This window comes from Suncus etruscus, chromosome 10 (assembly GCF_024139225.1).
Source record: "Suncus etruscus isolate mSunEtr1 chromosome 10, mSunEtr1.pri.cur, whole genome shotgun sequence".
NCBI classification, from domain to species: Eukaryota; Metazoa; Chordata; class Mammalia; order Eulipotyphla; family Soricidae; genus Suncus; species Suncus etruscus.
This window is the reverse complement of record NC_064857.1, coordinates 83,404,326-83,423,723: the sequence shown is the minus strand read 5'-3', so window position 1 is coordinate 83,423,723 and position 19,398 is coordinate 83,404,326. Positions and strand designations below refer to the sequence as shown.

General features: G+C 40.1%; 1 protein-coding gene across 1 annotated transcript in view; it reads left to right on the top strand.

Moving 5' to 3' along the window:
- GANC (glucosidase alpha, neutral C) overlaps window positions 1–18,229 on the top strand; it is a 77,476-nt gene extending 59,247 nt beyond the window's left edge. Inside the window, exons 19-24 of the mRNA XM_049781508.1 lie at window positions 1,984–2,060; window positions 7,835–7,909; window positions 10,335–10,448; window positions 11,673–11,785; window positions 16,402–16,505; window positions 17,933–18,229. Of these exons, the coding sequence (XP_049637465.1) occupies window positions 1,984–2,060; window positions 7,835–7,909; window positions 10,335–10,448; window positions 11,673–11,785; window positions 16,402–16,505; window positions 17,933–18,042 (593 nt within the window). The 3' untranslated portion in view covers window positions 18,043–18,229. The remainder of the gene's footprint in view (window positions 1–1,983; window positions 2,061–7,834; window positions 7,910–10,334; window positions 10,449–11,672; window positions 11,786–16,401; window positions 16,506–17,932) is intronic.
- The last annotated feature ends 1,169 nt before the right edge of the window (window positions 18,230–19,398 follow it).

Here is a 19,398-nt window from a genome sequence, read left to right as displayed (position 1 = left end):
AATGAGTCTGTGATAAACTATGCCAGGATCTCTCCTATAATTCTAATATTCATAAGTGGTTAATTATAGGTAAAAATACAGTTACTTCAGAGCCAGGATTTCTGACAGCTGATAAGGCACTTGCCTTGCATCAGCCTACTGGGATTTGATCCCTGGCATTCCATATGGTCCCTTTAGCACCACCAGGAGTGAATCTTGAGTGCAGGGCCAGGCAGTAACCCCTTAGCATCACCAGGTGTGGTCCCAAAACAAACAAAATATACAACCACTTCTTCGAGCATTTTCTTCCTCTAATAGGTTATATCTCTTTGGCAAATAATTGGTTTAATTCATAGAAACCTTCAAGAAGTTTAGTTTGAGACAGAGAGCTATTACAGGGGTTGAATATTTGCTTTTCATGCAACCAACCCTGGTTTGGTCCTCATATATGGTGCCCAAGATGTCGCTAGGAATGACTACTGAGCACTGATCCAGGAATGGCTCCTTTGCACAACTAGATATTGCCCCAATCTCCTCCCTCCAACTTGGGAATAAATTTTAGGAATTTTGTAGAAAGGAGTTCACAGGATCCAGGAGATAGTGCAGCATGTAAGCTTGCCTGTCATATAGTTAACTCAAGTTTGATGCCTGCCACCCTAGGCCCTTCAAATCAGCCAGGAGTGATCCCTGAACTTAAACTCAGGAGTAAGCCTTAAGTACCACCAACTGTGGCTTAAAAAAAGAAGTTCACAGTTTTGGGCCATGAAAATAGTTCAAGGGGCTGGAGCATGTTTTTTCATGTAGCCCTTTGTTCAATCCCTGTTGTTAACATGATCTTCCAAACACCACTAGGTAGAATCCCTGAAAATTTAGATAGGAATTCCCCTACCTGTTCATGGTAGTTAAAGTTCACAGTCTTTAAAGCCAAATACACAAAAAAAGTAGCACTTTAAGCACAACACACAATTAGAATACTGTTAGGCCTTCCAATTTAGCAGAGGAAGGGCAAACAGAGATATTTGTTCTTTAAAATACAGGATTTTGGGGGGCTGAAGTGATAACACAGTGGTAGGGCATTTGCCCTGCATGCAGCTGACCCAGGATGGACCTGGATTCAATCCCCAGTGTCTCATATGGTCCCCCAAACCAGGAGCGATTTTTGAGCACATAGCCAGGAGTAACCCCTGAGCATCACTGGGTGTGACTCAAAAACTCAAAAACAAAAAACAAAAAACAGGGTTTTGGGCAAATCACATTAATTCATTTATAAGATGGATTTTTTGATACGCTAGTATATTTTGAATTTTATTATGTTGATTTTGTATTTTGAGAAAATAATTTTTATGAGACAATTTTCACTTATAGGAATACCCAATTGGTGGGCATTCTGAAATACCAACTTGTAACTATATATTTTTAAGTATTTAAAGCATTTTTAAGCCCTATAATAGTTATTTAGTTAGCCTCCTTTAGACTAGGCTTTTGTATAGCAATTGTATAGCGGGTAGGGTATTATTTGCCTTACTTGCAGCCAAAACTTGAGTTCAGTGTCTGGCATCCCAATATGATACTCCAACATTGCCAGGAGTAGTTGCTAGTGAAGAACTAGGAGTAATCCCAGGGGCCGGAGAGATAGCATGGAGGTAAGGCGTTTGCCTTTCATGCAGGAGGTCATCGGTTCGAATCCTGGTGTCCCATATGGTCCCCCGTGCCTGCCAGGAGCAATTTCTGAGCTGGAGCCAGGAATAACCCCTGAGCACTGCCGGGTGTGACCCAAAAACCAAAAAAAAAAAAAAAAAAAGGGAGTAATCCCAGAGCATCACTGAGAAGGGACCCCTTCTATTTTAAAGTCCTCATGTTGTTGAAATATAAATATAAAATTGATATATCTGTTGAGAAAATTATTCAAGAATAAATAAAACCCCAAAGTGTGCAATTGAACTAAAAGGATAATCTTAGACCACTAATAATGATTTTAAACGTTATTTTCTCTTTATTGTTCAGGAAGTGCTCTATTAATTCATCCAGTCACAGAACCAAAAGCTACTATGGTTGATGTGTTTCTGCCAGGATCAAATGAGGTAAATGTAAATGACAAAATACCATATATCATTTATGTCTCATCCCTTCATTGTGATGAATTGATGCTTATGAATAAAAGGATTTGGGGCCAGAGAGATAGTATAGTACAGCAGGTAGGTTTTATGCTGCCAGCAGATTAGATTAGATTTCTGGCAGCCAGAGTATCTCCAGGAGTGTTTCATAAATAGATAACCAGGGAGGAAGGTTGAATAAGTGATGACACCAAGAAGAAACAAAATGGTTTTTTTGGGGGGGGAGGGGCCACACCCGGCCGTGCTCAGGGGTTACTCCTGGCTGTCTACTCAGAAATATCTCCTGGCAGGCACGGGGGACCATATGGGACAACGGGATTCGAACCAACCACCTTTGGTCCTGGATCGGCTGCTTGCAAGGCAAACGCCGCTGTGCTATCTCTCCGGGCCCTCAAAATGTTTCTTTACCTTCACACTGAGACCTATAATTTAATCTTTGTAAACACTAACGTTTGAGGTGAGATGCGATCTTTAGTCTACCATGAGCTATCAAGCACAGAAGTATGTGGAGGAAAGTATGAAGATTTGCTTCTGGATTTATCTGAGCTCTGAGTTTTCGTACCAAAAGGTTGTCTCCAGACACCAGAAAGGGTAAAAAATAACAAAAGTGGCTTCCTTCTGCTCCTCCAGTCTTCCTCTCTTCTTTTATTAGTCTAAATCCCAGGGCAGTAAATCAAGCCAAGGAATGGGGAAAGGTAGAAATAACCCAATGGATTGCAGGGCAGAGAGCATTGAATCTAATCATGAGAATGATGTGGTGGAGAGATAGTACATCAGGTAGTGCACTTGCCTTGCAGACAGCCACCCAAGTCTGATCCCCAGCATCTCGTATGGCCCTCAGTATACCACCAAAAGTGATTCCAGGTGCAGAGCATAAAAGGTTGTGGCTCAAAATTAAGCAAGCAAACTGACAAGTACAACCTCTCAAAGACAAATATCCCAAAGTAGCCAAGAGAAGAGTCAGGGCAGAAAATGTGGGTACCAGACCAGGTAAGGTGAGTAAAGAGGTGGAAAAATAGAGTAAAAGACACAGTTCCAGAATAGCATTCAGGATCACTGGTTCCCACCACAGGTGTTGGTAGACAAGGGCAAGAGCCACAAAAGAGACTGTGCTGATGTGGGAGCACCATTTCCAAATATAACAGACTGTCTGGGCAAGTGGTGATGTAACTGAGTCAGACTGTGCTCACTGCCTCAAACCATATGGAGTATTCTCTCCCATTGTTCCTTCATTTCAGCTTTACATATTCACTGTATTTGTTTTCTGAGTGTATTGTAACACATGGCAATGAACTTAATTACTGAAAAGACAAATATTTGGGGAAAGGCATCAGGGTTCACACAGAATATTTGGTCCTTGAGTTCAATCTTGGCATTTCAAAAAATACAAACTAAAATGTATTCGTTCACAGTTCTAGATATTTGAAATCCAAAACCAAGCTTTCAGCAGGTTCCTTCTTTCTGGAAACTGTGAATGAAATTGTGGGGCCGGAGAGATAGCACAGCAATGTTTGCCTTGCAAGCAGCCGATCCAGGACCAAAGGTGGTTGGTTTGAATCCCGGCATCCCATATGGTCTCCCGTGCCTGCCAGGAGCTATTTCTGAGCAGACAGCCAGGAGTAACCCCTGAGGACCACCGGGTGTGGCCCAAAAAACAAAAACAAAAAAAAAAGAAAAAAGAAAAAAGAAAAAGAAAAGAAATTAGCCCTGCATCTCCCCCAGCTGGTGGTGATGCCCCAACCCTGGATGACAGTTAGACACACCTGTCCCATCTCTGCCTCTCACAAAGAAGGCTCCCCGTTGTGTGTCTGTTTCTCCTTTTTTGTTTATTTTTAAGTCATTTGGGAGAAAATTCAGGATAATTCAGATAGTTTCCTCTTTGTAGGATCTTTAACTTAGTCAAATATATTATAACAGAAGATAATATCTACTCCTTCCAGGCATTAAAAAGTAAATTAATATATGTTTTTGAGAGGAAACATTAAGCTGACTCACTTGCCATTACTGATATGAAGTTACTAGACTTTGCCAAAATATTTGTAAGTTATTTTCTTTCGACTTGCTTTCTCCAATAATCAGTAGTACAAACATGAGGGTGCTTTACCTAAGCTCCCCAGCCAAGTAGAAGCCTGAGTAGAAGGTTGAATATAACGTCAGCTGAATAAGGTGACCTGCCAAACATTTCTACTGGGAAACTTAAGTTGATTTTAGCAAAGCACAAAGTTCCCATTAAGTGACTTGGTACTTAGCCTCTAGCATTGCAGGTACCTTGCTATGATTATAATATACTTCTTCAACAGTTTCCTGTAGTGCTCTATGCTGGTTTCTCTGGCTACAACTTCACAAATCCTGGGTCAAAGGACCTGTTCCTTTGTTCATTTGTTTGTTTTGGGTCCACACCCACAAGTGCTCAGGCTTTACTCCTGGCTCTGCACTGAGGAATCTCAGTCCTGGAAGGGCTTGGGGAACCGTATGGGATGACTGGAGATAGAGCCCATGGTAGCTGTATATAAGACAGCTTTGCCCATTTTGCTATCACTCCAGCCTCTGGACCTTTCTATTTCTTTCTGGCCCTTTACCTGCTGATTATCTCACTGTGTAAACAGTTGGGCCATCTGAGTCCTCATGGTCAGTCTTTCCCATGTGTCTATATACCCATTTCCTCTCTTTTTCATATATCCTCATTGTGGCCTCTGTAAATATCCATTCAACATGACAGGCCATCTCATTGAGAACTAGGAAAATTCTCTCTAGTACTCCTTTATCCCCCTTTATTCCTTCCTCAGAATTTGCCACCTTCTAATGTCCTTTTGCTATTTATATATTTTGTGTGTTATTTATGGTTCCCATCAGAATGTAGGTTTCTTTAGGTCTGTGATATTTATTTGTCAAGCTCACTTCTGATAGCTGGTATAAAATAGGTCTCTAAGTACATGCTGTGTGAGGAGCTTGGTCACTGAGCTCTAGGTCTGTTTTACACGTATTCTATACCTCTCATTCTAATTCATTCTGAAAACAGTGGGTAGGTAGTAGATAACTGAATAATTATTTATTTAAGGCCCTGAGAATTTCCCAAAGAAGGTATTGCAAGAAAAAGAAATTTAAAACAATATCCTTCGTGAACACAGACAAAAATTCTTGACATAATATAAACAAACTGAATCCAGCCACCGCTAGTACATTATGTCAGTCTCACTAAATTAAGAGTTCACTGTAGCTAATGATAGTTAAATCCTCTATGTCTCATATCACAGGACAGTGAGATGCAACCACCCCATCTATATAAGGGCTGTGGTAATCTCATGAGGTAAAATTGCGAAATGAACTTTTTCTGCCATGAACTTTACTGGGCTAGAAGAGATAGAAAAGGTTTTGTTTTTATACTATTCATTTTGGTCTCTTAAGTTACATTGTAGGATATTTTTGGTACTTAGTGGTTAATCCTTCTCTTGACAGAGACCCCAATAAGGTCTTAAAATTCATTCCTAAATTGTATTCTTATTTGTTTATTTTCTAGACTACACCCAGCAGAGCTCAAGACATACTCTGGTTCTGCACTGCCACTGAGCTTGGGGGACCACATGGGGTGCTGGGGATTGAACCTGGGATGGTTGTGTGCAAGGAAAACACCCTGCCTGCTGTACTAACTCTCTGACTCCTGAATTGTACTGTAGGGGGTTGATTGTTATCCTTCCTTCCTTCCTTCCTTCCTTCCTTCCTTCCTTCCTTCCTTCCTTCCTTCCTTCCTTCCTTCCTTCCTTCCTTCCTTCCTTCCCTCCCTCCCTCCCTCCCTCCCTCCCTCCCTCCCTCTTTCTTTCTTTCTTTCTTTCTTTCTTTCTTTCTTTCTTTCTTTCTTTCTTTCTTTCTTTCTTTCTTTCTTTCTTTCTTTCTTTCTTTCTTTCTTTCTTTCTTTCTTTCTTTCTTTTCTTTCTTCTTTCTTTCTTTCTTTCTTTCTTTCTTTCTTTCCCACACCCAGTGATGCTAAGGGGTTACTACTCCTGGCTATGCGCTCAGAAATCGTTCCTGACTTGGGGGACCAGATGCCGGAGGGTCGAACTGCAATCCATCCTAGGTTAGCGCATGCAAGGCAAACACCCTACTGCTTGTGTCACCACTTCAGCCCCCTTTTTTCCTTTTCTTTTAGAAATTCAGTAATTTATGAAGACATATAATATAGTAAAGGGGAGATGTCTTACCCCAGAGCCTAGGGAGTTGAAGGACAGATAAGAAAATAAATGAAATCAGGGTGGGAATGAAGAAGATGAGAAAGGGAAGTAACGGGGAAACAGGGGTTAGTACTTTGGTTATATTGGTGATGTGTCAAAGTGATATAGCTATACATCAAAAGCACAGATTCAGCAACACTGAAAATATGAGATCTAAGCTGTAACTGTGAGCTTTGTAATATGCCTGGCAAGGCAGCAGATAGGGGAGAGGGGATAGAAAAAGGGGGTGACAATGTATGGGAGCACTGATGATAGGAGTTGACACTAGTGGTGTATTGGTGTTGAAATTTTATATACCTAAAACTCAACTATCAATAACTTTGTAACTTTCTTTAATTTTAAAAAGTTTTCCCGTTTATTTCCCTTTTATTTAAACTCCATGATTACAAAGTTGTTCATGATTGAATTTTAGTCTTAAAATGTGTACCACCTTTCACCCATAAACATTTCCAGCCACCACAGGAACATTTAGTGATGGGTAATTAAAATTTTTTCAATTAAAAATATAAAGTAGGGCCGAGAGATAGCATGGAGGTAAAGTGTTGGCCTTGCATGCAGATGGACGGTGGTTCAAATCCTGACATCCCATATGGTCCCCCGAATATATATATATATGTATATATATATATGTATATATATATATATATATACAAAAAATAGGGGTCAGAAAAATAGCACAGTGGTAGGGCATTTGCCTTGCAAGCAGCCGAACCAGGACAGACGGTGGTTCAAATCCCGGCATCCCACATGGTCCCCCATGCCTGCCAGGCGTGATTTCTGAGTGCAAAGCCAGGAGTAGCCCCTGAGCACCACTGGGTGTGACCCCCTCTTCCAAAAATATAAATAAATAAAAAATAAAACAAAGTAACTCAATTTCCACTTTTTTTTTGTTTGTTTGTTTTGTTTTTGGATCACACCCAGCTGTGCTCAGGGGTTACTCCTGGTTCTACACTCAGAAATCGCTCCTGGCAGGCTCAGAGGATCATATGGGATGTTGGGATTCGAATCACCTTCAGTCCTGGTTCGGTTGCTTGCAAGGCAAACGCCCTACCACTGTGCTATATCTCTGGCCCCAGTTTCCACTTTTTTTTTTTTATCTCAGATCTGTTTCTTTCTCTGAAGCCTTTTTTTTCCTTTCTCAACTGTAATTAATTTGTAATTTTTTCTTTAAATTTGTTTTTCTCTCTTTCTTCTCTTTTACTTGAAATAAAATTTTATAAGCCTACTGTATTATAAAACATTGCAGATAAGAATTGTATCTACCATCATGGGCTCATCCATACATGACTTTTGGAGGAATGATTGGACAAATAAATGACTAAGTTGATTGTACAATTATATTTTATATATCCTTACAAATATATATTCTACATAATGTATATTCAGGTTTTTTTAAATTCCACTTATTTTGTCTTCTGGTTATTTGAAATCCAATTGAATAAATGTGTTGCTAAATAATGAAATCATGAACCAAGTTATTTATGTGCTTCTTTAGTTCTTTCTGTTCCCTTCCAGGTCTGGTATGACTTGAAGACATTTTCTCTTTGGCAAGGTGCATGTACTGTGAAGATCCCAGTAGCTTTAGACACTGTAAGTTATTTTTATACTATTATTTTTATCTACTGTGCTGTATTAGTCGGCTTGGGTTGTCATAACAATATAGTGGTGTCTAGGAAGCTTAAACAACAGCAATTTATTTTCTCGTAGTTCTGGAGGCTGGAAGTTCGCAAAACAAACCAGCAATCACTTTTATCTTCCTGATGAAAGTGCCTCCTGGTTTGTAGAGAGCTCATGTGTACTTTGTGTGTGTGTGTTGTGGGGGAAGGCAGTGAGAAAGAGAGAGAGCACATGCATACACAAGACTCTCTTTATAAGGAGAATAATTGTACCTTATTGGAGCTCTGTATTACTTATTTTTCAGTGAATATGGCTTTTATTGACCAAAAGTTGCTTAGTGGTAAGGGTAGAGAAAGAGAGATTTTTTGTTTGTTTGTTTGTTTTGGGTCACATCTGGCAGCAGTCAGGAATTACTCCTGGCTCTACATTCAGAAATTGCTCCTGGCAGGCACAGGGGACCATATTGGATGCTGGGGTTCGAACCACCATCCTTCTGCATGCGAGGCAAATGCCCTACCTCCATGCTATCTCTCCACCCCGAAAGAAAGAAATTTAAGAACAAACATGAGGGGCCAGAGTGGTAGGCTCAAACTGTAAGACAGCTGCCTTGTGCGCGCTAGCCTAGGATGTATCACGGTTCAATCCTCCAATCCGGTGTTTCAGATGGTCCCCCAAAGCCAGGGACAATTTCTGAGCACACAGCCAGGAGTAACCCCTGAGCATCACTGGGTATGGTCCAAAACAAAACAAAACAAAACAAAAAATAGATCGAACACGGGCTTCTCCAGGATGGAAACAGAGAGATATGTATGTTCAAGAGAAAACACAGAATTGAAAGAACATGTCTCTACAAGATCTTATGACCTCACTTAACCTAAATTATCTTAAGGTCTAGGATACAGCTCAATGATAAAAGCTCATACAAATATGAAGTATACTGGGTTCAATCCCTGGCATTTCAAAAACACAAAACAAAAAACTACTTAATTACTTCCAGATAGTTCCTATCTTCAAATACAATACAGTGGAGATTAGGACTTTAACATCTGGATTTAGTGGGTGGGACACATGTGTTCTTTACAGTATATTAAAAGCCAGTTAGTAGTGCTTTGCCTACTAACACATGCATGTAGTGACAAACATATTAGTGGTTGCCTACAATTGGGAAAGGGGGAGGGTCCAAAAGACACTGTGAGTTATGATGTTAGAACCAAAATAGCCCATTCATTTGGAATTCATGAAGAAATTTTCTTTTTTAGGTAAGATACAACCACCATCACAGGTTCTAAATAATATGAAGATTAATAGAGATAAGATTATAATATAAGGGGCCGGGCGGTGGCGCTAAAGGTAAGGTGCCTGCCTTGCCTGCGCTAGCCTTGGACGGACCGCGGTTCGATCCCCCGGTGTCCCATATGGTCCCCCAAGCCAGGAGCAACTTCTGAGCACATAGCCAGGAGTAACCCCTGAGCCTTACCGGGAGTGACCCCAAAAAAAAAAAAAAAGATTATAATATAAGAGGTTAAAGTTGTCAGCAGCAAAATGAACTCAATTATTGGAGCCAAAGAGATAGTATAGGGTATAAAGTGCCTGCCCTTCATATGGCTGACCTTGCTTTAATCTCCAGCACTACATATGTTACTTTGAGAATTACCAGGAGTGATTCCCTAGGCATGGAGTGAATCCAAACACTGCCAGGTATGGCCCAACACCCCAATCCCAAATAAAATTATTTTACACATTGGGTTGGAGAGATAATACATTGAGTAGGTTGCTTGCATTGAATGGAGTCAGCCCAAGTTCATATCCGGCATCCCATATGGTCCCCTGATCACCAACAGGGTGCCATGAGTCAGGGCACAGAGCCAGGAATAACTACTGAACACTACTGGGTGTGGCCCACCCAGGTTTTTTTTCATATATCTGGGCATACTAACACAGAAAAACTCACTCATTGGCAGGGCCCAATAAACAAACTTTATTATATTGACAGAAAAAATTAAAAAAATATAAAATAGGAAGGACTACATATAGGATGAGCAAACTAGATAATAAATTGATGAGAGTAAAATGTTTTTCTTCAGGGGCTGTTGCAATGGCACAGCAGAGAGGGCGTTTTCCTTGCATGCGGCCAACCCAGGTTTGATCTCAGTATCCCATATGGTCCCCTGAGCCTACCAATGCCAGGAATAACTTCTGAGCACCACCAGGTGTGGCACAACCCCCCCCCAAAGTTCTCTGCTCATAAATTTATTGGTCTTCAAGTCTACACTTGTGAAGAATATGTCTTCAAGTCTACACTTGTGAAGAATATGTCTTATGCAATAAAGTAATTTTAAATTCTGCTTTGAAATTGCCTTATATGAACAATCCTTTCCTGAGAGTTGCTCTGTTATAGATACCAGTGTTTCAACGAGGAGGAAGTATAGTGCCAATAAAGACAACTATAGGGAAATCTACTGGATGCATGACTGATTCCCCATATGGACTCCGGGTGGCTTTAAGCACTGAGGTATTTATTACCTTTATATATCTCATTTGTTTCTCTTTGTGGTGGTAACCTTTTGAGTGCTTGACACAGTATAAAAGTGGTGAACAGCATCTATGGAATAGGGGTTTCTTTTCTTTTTAAGTATTAAGGCTTTTGCTAACTCAGGACACAGCTGGGCAATAAAAAGCTATGGAAGGGGGCCTGAACAATAGCATGGCAGTAGGGCATTTGCCTTGCATGCTGCCGAACTGGGACAGACCCTGGTTTGATCCCCGGCATCCCATATGGTTCCCCAAGCCTTCGAGGAGCAATTTTTGAGCACAGAGCCAGGAGAAACTCATAAGCAACACCAGGTGTGGCCCAAAACACAAAAAAAAAGATTATGGAAAAGGGCTGAAGACAACACAATATGGTACTGATCATCCTATGGGGTTTGATTTTAGACATCATGTGGTCCTCCAGCATCTCCCAACAGATGTATAGGCCCCCATTACCAACACTGCAAGATGGCTAGGATATCTCTGGTATCAATAGGGTCTGAGCAGCATGGGATAGGTGTTTCTAGTGTTCACCTACAAAGTGAAGCTTTTCTGAGTCATTATCCAGCTTAACTTACTTTCCTGGAATTGTTCTCTTGAGAACTAGAACTGATTGCTATGCCCTTCTAAAGCATGCAACTCTTGGTGCTCTGAAAATTGGCATTGATTACTATGTGGAAAGTGACATTGGTTTTGTTTGGTTTTTATTTAAACACCACAACTACAAGGTTATTCATAATATAGTTTTATTCCACAGATAAAGTTGTTCATGATACAATCACACAATATACAATAACCTTCACCAGTACACATTTCCCACCACCAATGTCCCCAGTTTACTTCTTACCCTCCCTGATGCCCTCTTTCCTCCAACCCCCCCTCCCCTGCTTGCCTCAGGGATGGGCATTTTACATCTCGCTCTCTCGCTCTCTTCTCTCTCTCTTCATTTTTGATACTGTGGTTTACACTACTGTTAATAAAGGTGTGTCATGCTTGCCCCTTTATCCCCTTTCAGCACCCAGTTCTTATCCAGAGTGATCAATTCCAACTATCACTTTCATAGTAGGCCCTTGATTCCATAATAGGAAGCTTATCACAAAGAGTAGAGAGTGCAGTAAGAGTAGAGAAGGGTCTACTATGAAAGGGAGAGTGTTTATCTATAAAGCAATTATCTAAGTATATTCTCTATCTATGCTTTACATTCCAGGGTTCTGCCATGGGTGAACTGTATCTTGATGATGGCCACTCTTTCCAATACTCTTACCAGAAGGAGTTCTTGCACAGGAAGTTTTCATTCGATTCAGGTCTTTTGATCAACAGGTAATGAAAGTTTAAAAAGCAGCATGCTTCTTTTTTTTTCTGCTTTTTTTTTTTTATGTTTTTTTGGGGGGAGCCACACCCAGCAGTGCTCAAGGGTTACTCTTGGCTCTGCCCTCAGAAATCTCTCCTAACAGTCTCAGGGGACCATAGGGAATGCCAGGAACCGAACCCGGTTCTGTCCCGGGTCTGCTGCATGCATGGCAAATGCCCAACCACTGTGCTATCATTCCAGCCCAAGCAGCGTGCTTCTATTTTCTATGAATTGTGCAATCTTTTTGCTATACTCAAATGTATAGGTGATGTTTTAAGGTACTATCTAAAGAAATTAATAAACACCACTTGTACAGAATTTATTTTTAAATTTAATTGAGATATGATTAAACAAATTTTACGTTAAACATACAGAGAGAAAGCATACAAGGGGGTGATTTATTATGTATATATTATGAAATTATTTTTACCATGTGAGTGGCTACAAGATAACCTCGTACCTACGTAAAGCTTTCCTGAGATCTCCCGGTAGTGGGGAAGACTTGACAGTGACATAGGAAAGATTCACCTTAAGACTATAATAGGAACCAAGACAAAGCAACACCAATTCCCACCTTTTATTGTGGGTTAAGATTGTAATCCTGCAGAGCCAATCAGTAGTAAATCCCCATATAAACTGTCTGAATTGGAGTTCAGAGTGGAAATGCTTCGGATATTCAATAAGCTCAAAGAAACAATAAAATATACTGCTGATAAAACACAAGAGGGTGTGAGAGAAGAAATGAGAAAAATACAAACAGAAATGTCAGAAGTTAAAAACTTGATAGGCTAAATGAAAAATTGATTGGAAGGCCTCACCAGCAGAGTAATAGCTGCTGAGGACCAAATTAGTAAACTTGAAGATGAAGTGCATAAAAACTATAGACAACAACAGAAGATGGAAAAGTTTCAAAATAAATGAATAAATGATGAACTTTAGGGTGAATTCAAGAGAAACAACATAAAAATCATTGAGGTCCCAGAGAGCCAGGGTTTGTTTTTGTTTTGTTTTGTTTTTTTGGGTGGGGGGGGGTCATACCCGGCAGCGCTCAGGGGTTACTCCCTGGCTTTGCACTCAGAAATTACTCCTCTCAGACCCAGGGGACCATATGGATGTCAGAATTTGAACCACCATCCTTCTGCATGCAAGGCAAATGCCCTACCTCCATGCCATCTCTCCGGCCCCGAGAGCCAGATTTTGTTGAAGAAGCAATAAAGACATCATTATGAGAATTTCCCAGAGCTGAAGTACTTGATGTACTTCATGCACTCACATCCTGGTGGTCCCAACTGTACCAACTATAAGAGATTCAAACAAAAACATTCGATGACCCATCTTAATCAGAGTGATAAAAAATTCCCAAGACTTAACCAAGATGAGTTGGAATACTTAGCAGACCTATGACTAGTGAGTAAATTGAAATGGTCATCAAAAGTCTTCCCCAAAACAAACCTAGGCCCAGATGGATTCACTAGTGAATTCTTTGAAACCTTTAAAGAGGGCCTACTGCCAATCCTTTTCAGGCTCTTCCAGGAAACCAAAAAAACAAAAATACTTTTCAATAGCTTTATGAAGCTAACATTACCCTGATACCAAAAGCAGAGACACCAACAGAAAAGAGAATTACAGGCTAATCTCCTTGATGAACACAGGTGTAAAGATCCTCAACAAAATACTAATAAATAGAATTCAACAATACTTCAAGGTCATACACCATGACCAACTCATATTTATTCTGGGTATACACCATGACCAACTCATATTTATTCTGGGTATGCAAGGATGGTTTAACATATGCAAGTCAATCAACATAATACACCATATCAATAAATAAAAGAATAAAATCATATGATCACATCAATAAATGCAGATAGAACAGTTGATAAAATCCAGCACCCATTCATGATAAAAAAAAAAGCTCTCAACAAAATGGGAATTAAATAAACTTTCCTCAGTATACTCAAAGCCACTTCCCACACACCCATGGCAAACATTATACTCAATGGAGAAAACTAACAATGTTTCCCTCAGATCAGGCAAAAGACAAGGTTGCCCACTCTCACCATTTCTATTCAATATACCACTGGAAGTTCTTACCATAGCAGTTAGGTAAGAAAAAGATATCAAGGAAAGGAAGAAGACAAGCTCTCATTATTTGCAGATTATATGATACTATTTATAAAATCCTATAAGAGTCTACAAAAGGGTCCGGAGAGATAGCACAGCGGCATTTGCCTTGCAAGCAGCCGATCCAGGACCTAAGGTGGTTGGTTCGAATCCCGGTGTCCCATATGGTCCCCCGTGCCTGCCAGGAGCTATTTCTGAGCAGACAGCCAGGGGTAACCCCTGAGTACCGCCGGGTCTGACCCAAAAACTAAAAAAAAAAAAAAAAGTCTACAAAAGCTTTTAGAAACAATAGATTTTTATAATAAAGTGGCAGACTATAAAATTGATATGCAGAAGTCTATGGTATTTCTATATACAAGTAATGAAAGAGAAGAAAGATATTTTTAAAATTCATAATTGTGCATCAGAAAATTAAATACCTTGGAATCAACTAAAGATATTTTTAAAATTCATAATTGTGCATCAGAAAATTAAGTACCTTGGAATCAACTAAAGATGTGAAAGACCTATATAAAGAAAATTATAACTACACTACTTCAAGAAATAAAAGAGGACATGAGGAAATAGAAACACATCCTCTGCTCATGGATTGGGAAGATTAACATCATAAAATGGCAACATAATATTCCTGAAAACATAGTACAAATTCAGTGCAAGTACTATAATAATACCCATGATCTTTTTTCAAAGAAATAAATCAGACATTTCTGAATTTATACACAACAATAAACCTCCTGAAATAACTAATCCTTGGAAAAGAGAAGATGAAATTCTTCACTTTCCCTAACTTCAAACTACTACAAAGAAGTAATAATTAAAACCGGCATTGTATTGGGATAAAAACAGACGCTCAGATCAGTGGAATAGAATTGAATATCTTGGGGCCAGAGAGATAGCAAGGAGGTAAGGCGTTTACCTTATAGACAGAAGGATGTGGTTCAAATCCTGGCATCCAATGTGGTTTCCCCGAGCCTGCCAGGAGCGATTTCTGAGCATAGAGCCAGGAATAACCCCTGAGCACTGCCAGGTGTGACCCAAAAGCCATAACAAAAAAAAAAAAAAAAGAATTGAATATCCTGATATAGATCCCCAGTTATATGATAAATTAATTTTTGATAAAGGGACAACAAATATGAACTAGAGCAAGGAATGTCTTCTCAACACGTATACTATTAAAGTCAAAGGGACAGTTTCTAGCCAATTTTATTTTATTTTATTTTTTTGTGTGTGGTTTTTGGGTCACACCCGGCAGTTATTCCTGGCTCCACGCTCAGAAATTGCTCCTCGCAGGCAAGGGGGACCATATGGGACGCCAGGATTCGAACCGATGACCTTTTGCATGAAAGGCAAATGTCTTACCTCCATGCTATCTCTCTGGCCCCCCAATTTTATTTTTTACATAATAAAATTGTCTTCCCTTTCTTCCTCTATTAAAAAATAAAAAAGGAGGGTCTAGAGCAGTAGCACAGTGGATAGGGCATTTGCCTTGCTCTGGCCGACCTAGGTTCAACCCCCAGCAGCTTATATGGTTCCCTAAGCCTGCCAGAAGTAATTTCTGAACACTAAGCCAGGAGTAACCTGAGTGCCACTGGTTGTGGCCCCAAAACCAAAATAAATAAATAAAAAGGAGAAGCCAGAGAGATAGTACAATGGATAGGGCATTTGTTTTGCATGCGTCTGACCCATATGATTCCCTGAGAATATCCAGAGTGATTCCTGAATACAGAGTTTGGAGGAACCCCTAAGTATATCTGGGTGTGGCACAAAAAATTAAAAAGTGGAGCCAGGGGCTTGAATAGCACAGTGGTAGGGCATTTGCCTTGCACACTGCCGACCCAGGACGGACCCAGGTTCAATTCCTGGCAACCCATATGTTCTTCTGAGCCAACCAGGAGCAAATCCTGAAAGCTGAGCCAGGAGTAACCCTTGAGCACTGCTGGGCATAGCCCCAAAACAAAACAAAACAAAATGGAGCCAGAATGATAGTACAACAACAGCTAGGGTGCTTGCCTCTCACGTAGCCTTTCAGACCTACCAGCAGTGACACCTGAGCCCAGAGACAGCAGTAATCCCTGAGCATCTTGGGATGTGGCCCTAAAACCAAATAACTAACTACTTTTTAAAAGAACGTGAGCTACTTTTAATTCCTGTTAGCCCATTCAACAATCCATTAATAATCTTACTTCCTACAAGTTGACTACAATTTCCAAGTCATATTTGTGACTTTGGTGACCTTAGTTTATCTCCTTGTCCAAATGACTTATTACCAGGAGCTTGGATTGGCCACTGGTTGATTAGTCTTCCACATATAGAGTCATCTTTTTCCATCTGTCTTTATCTTTGTAAATATGATAATTACGTGGGTTATAACTTCATACGGAGATCTGGTAAAACTAAAGACACTGACCTAAGCAATACAAACTTTTTCCTAATAACATTTGTATTTAATTTGTTTTAGATGTGCTGACAAAAAAGGTCATTATCCCAGCAAGTGCGTAGTGGAGCAGATTTTAGTCCTAGGTCTCAAAAAGCAGCCATCTTCTGTGACCACCCACTCATCTGGTAAGGAAACAGGCCGCTTGCTTTTAACAAACATACATGTATCTGCAGCAAAGCAAGGATAATTCCTAAAAGGGACTTGATGTGCTTAGCCCATATTGACACCGCACTTTCTGGGATGCTCCCATCCCTGGTACCTCATGGCTCCCCAGCATTTCCAAAGGTGATTCCAAGCACCAGATGAGGAATAGCCCCTGAAACACTGTTGCGTGTGACCCTCAAAGAATGTGTGTATATACTATATATTCTAATTCATATTTACATATATACGCATATAAATGTATACTAGGATGAAAAAAAAAGTAAGATCATCTTGCTTCTTTCTGCTCCTGGTAAGCTATAAATATTCACCAAAAGGACATTATTTTGAAGCTTGAAATAATATAATTTCTCTGAAGATGTTTTAAACTATGATAGAAGCCCTAGAGAATCCTATTCATGTATTAAAGGGCATGGAATGGGATGTTTTCTTTATTAAATCTATTGAAATTTCTGAACAAATCACTTAGTTCCTAATAGTTTTTTTAACCAATCTTACACACAATATGAAGAACATGTTCATGTTTTAAAAACTCAGAAATCTTTTTTTTTTTTTTGTGTGTGTGTGTGTGTGTGTGTGTGTGTGTGTGTGTGTGTGTGTGTGGTTTTTGGTTCACACCCGGCAGTGCTCAGGGGTTACTCTTGGCTCCATGCTCAGAAATTGCTCCTGGCAGGCACGGGGGACCATATGGGACGCCGGGATTCGAATCGATGACCTTCTGCATGAAAGGCAAACGTCTTATCTCCATGCTATCTCTCCAGCCCCCTCCCCCAAAACCCTCAGAAATCTTACCACAAAGAATGGAGAATGCAGTTAGAGAAATAATCACACTAACAACTACCATGGCAATATTAATTAATAGGAGAAGCAGAAAGCCTGTCTCAAAGACAGGAAGGGGGTGGGGGAGGAAGGAGATGGGGGGCATTGTTTGTGGGAGGGTTGCACTGGTGAAGGGTTTTTTTTTTATATATATAACTGAAAGCCAACTAAAAACATGTTTGTAATCATGGTGCTTAAATAAAGATAATAATAAAAAAAAAAAAACCTCAGAAGTCTGGGCTGGAGAAATAGAACAGCAGGTAAGGCATTTGCAGAAAGTCCCCCCAGCACTTCCAGGCCAAGTAAAACTGCAGGGTTAGATACCAAGCACCTAAGCATCAAGACTAGCACTGCTAAGTTGAATATCACTGGGAGAAGCCCCCTGGCTCTCAGCATAACTAGGTAGACCAAAAGGAAAATACAGAAATCTATGGCTAAAAATGCTATTAATTTGCATTTTCCTAAGTGGACATAAGTTTAATGATAGAATCAAAGGCACTCCATATTCAAAGGAAATATTTTTACTGCTATTTGTTCATTGTCTCCTGTTATTTGTTTTCTTGACATGTAGATAGTAAAGATCAGCCTGTGGCTTTCACGTTTTGTGCCAAAACGTCCACCCTGCATCTGGAGAACCTCTTGCTGAGTGTTGGTGTTGACTGGGAGGTTCGCATCGAATAATGGAGCAGCGCACCCTTGAGCAGCACATGGAGCAGCCTGTACCCTTGTCCCTCCTCTCAGTCTGTGACATGACCAGTAGTCACTAGTTTACTAATGAGAGAGAGATTTTGCAGTTTTCAGATTTTGCATCTTCAGTGAACTATTAATATTCTTTATGTCAGCCAGCCACCTCCTCTCCTCCTGGATCCAAGTCGCCCGGAGACATAGAGGTCATGAACTTTCCATTGCTTCTTGGGCGAAAGTCCTGTGGGAACACTGCACACACATGAGCAGATTCTCTTGAAGCAGGGCTGATGGGTATGGGTTTTGTTGTTTTTGTTGTTGTTCTTAGCTTGGTTTGGGTTTGGGATTTGGGGCCACATCCTGTGGTACGGGGGGCTCCTTCTTGCTCAGTGTTCATTCTTAGTAAAGAGAGTGGTCCTAGGATTGAATCCAAGGCTCTAGCATGACAAATCATGTGTGTGGATGGAATCTGGTTTTATGGAAGATGTGTTCAGGCCCACGTTGTGGGGTCTGTTTGTGGAACCTGTCTGAAATGGAGTGGCAGTCTCTCTGGCTAGACCAGGTGGGTTGCACCAGACCTTTATCTAAGTGAACAGCAACCTCTAGTCTCATGATTCCCCACACACACACAGAGTTCATTTTTACCCACTGAGATACAGGCCAAGTCCCTTTTCTGCTTGACCTGCATTTGTTGCAGCAACAAGGTAATTGTTCTTCCTGATTGACTCAAGAACACAAAGGATGTTTTCTCTGCCAGTTTTTATCCACATTCCAAAATTCTAGATCTCAATTAATTAATGTTAATCTTAAAATTCTAACTTATTTTCTTAATTGCTTATATCAAATAATATCTGCTAACAAAAATACTTATAACATTATTAAGCTATAATTAATAAAGCCCTTGCCCATGCCCCCACCATTTCACTTCATAATTAGAACATTGGAAGGCTAGGCAATGGGTACAGGTCTTTATTTTCCCCCCAAGGATTATTCTAATTTTATTTCTTTTTTTTATAATATCTTTAAGCACCTTGATTACAGATATGATTGTAGTTGGGTTTCATTCATATAAAGAACAACCCCCCTTCACCAGTGCAACATTCCCATCATCAATGCCCCCGACCTGCCACACACACACACACATACACACATACACACACACACACACACACACACACACACACACACAACCTATATTCGAGACAGGCACTCTACTTCTCTCACTCATTAATGGGTACAGGTCTTAATGTACCAAAAATCACAGAAACCAAAACAATATTTTAATGATTATTTTTAAAACTCAGAAGAAATTTTAAAAAGCCATGATGAACAAAATATCATAATTTCAAATAA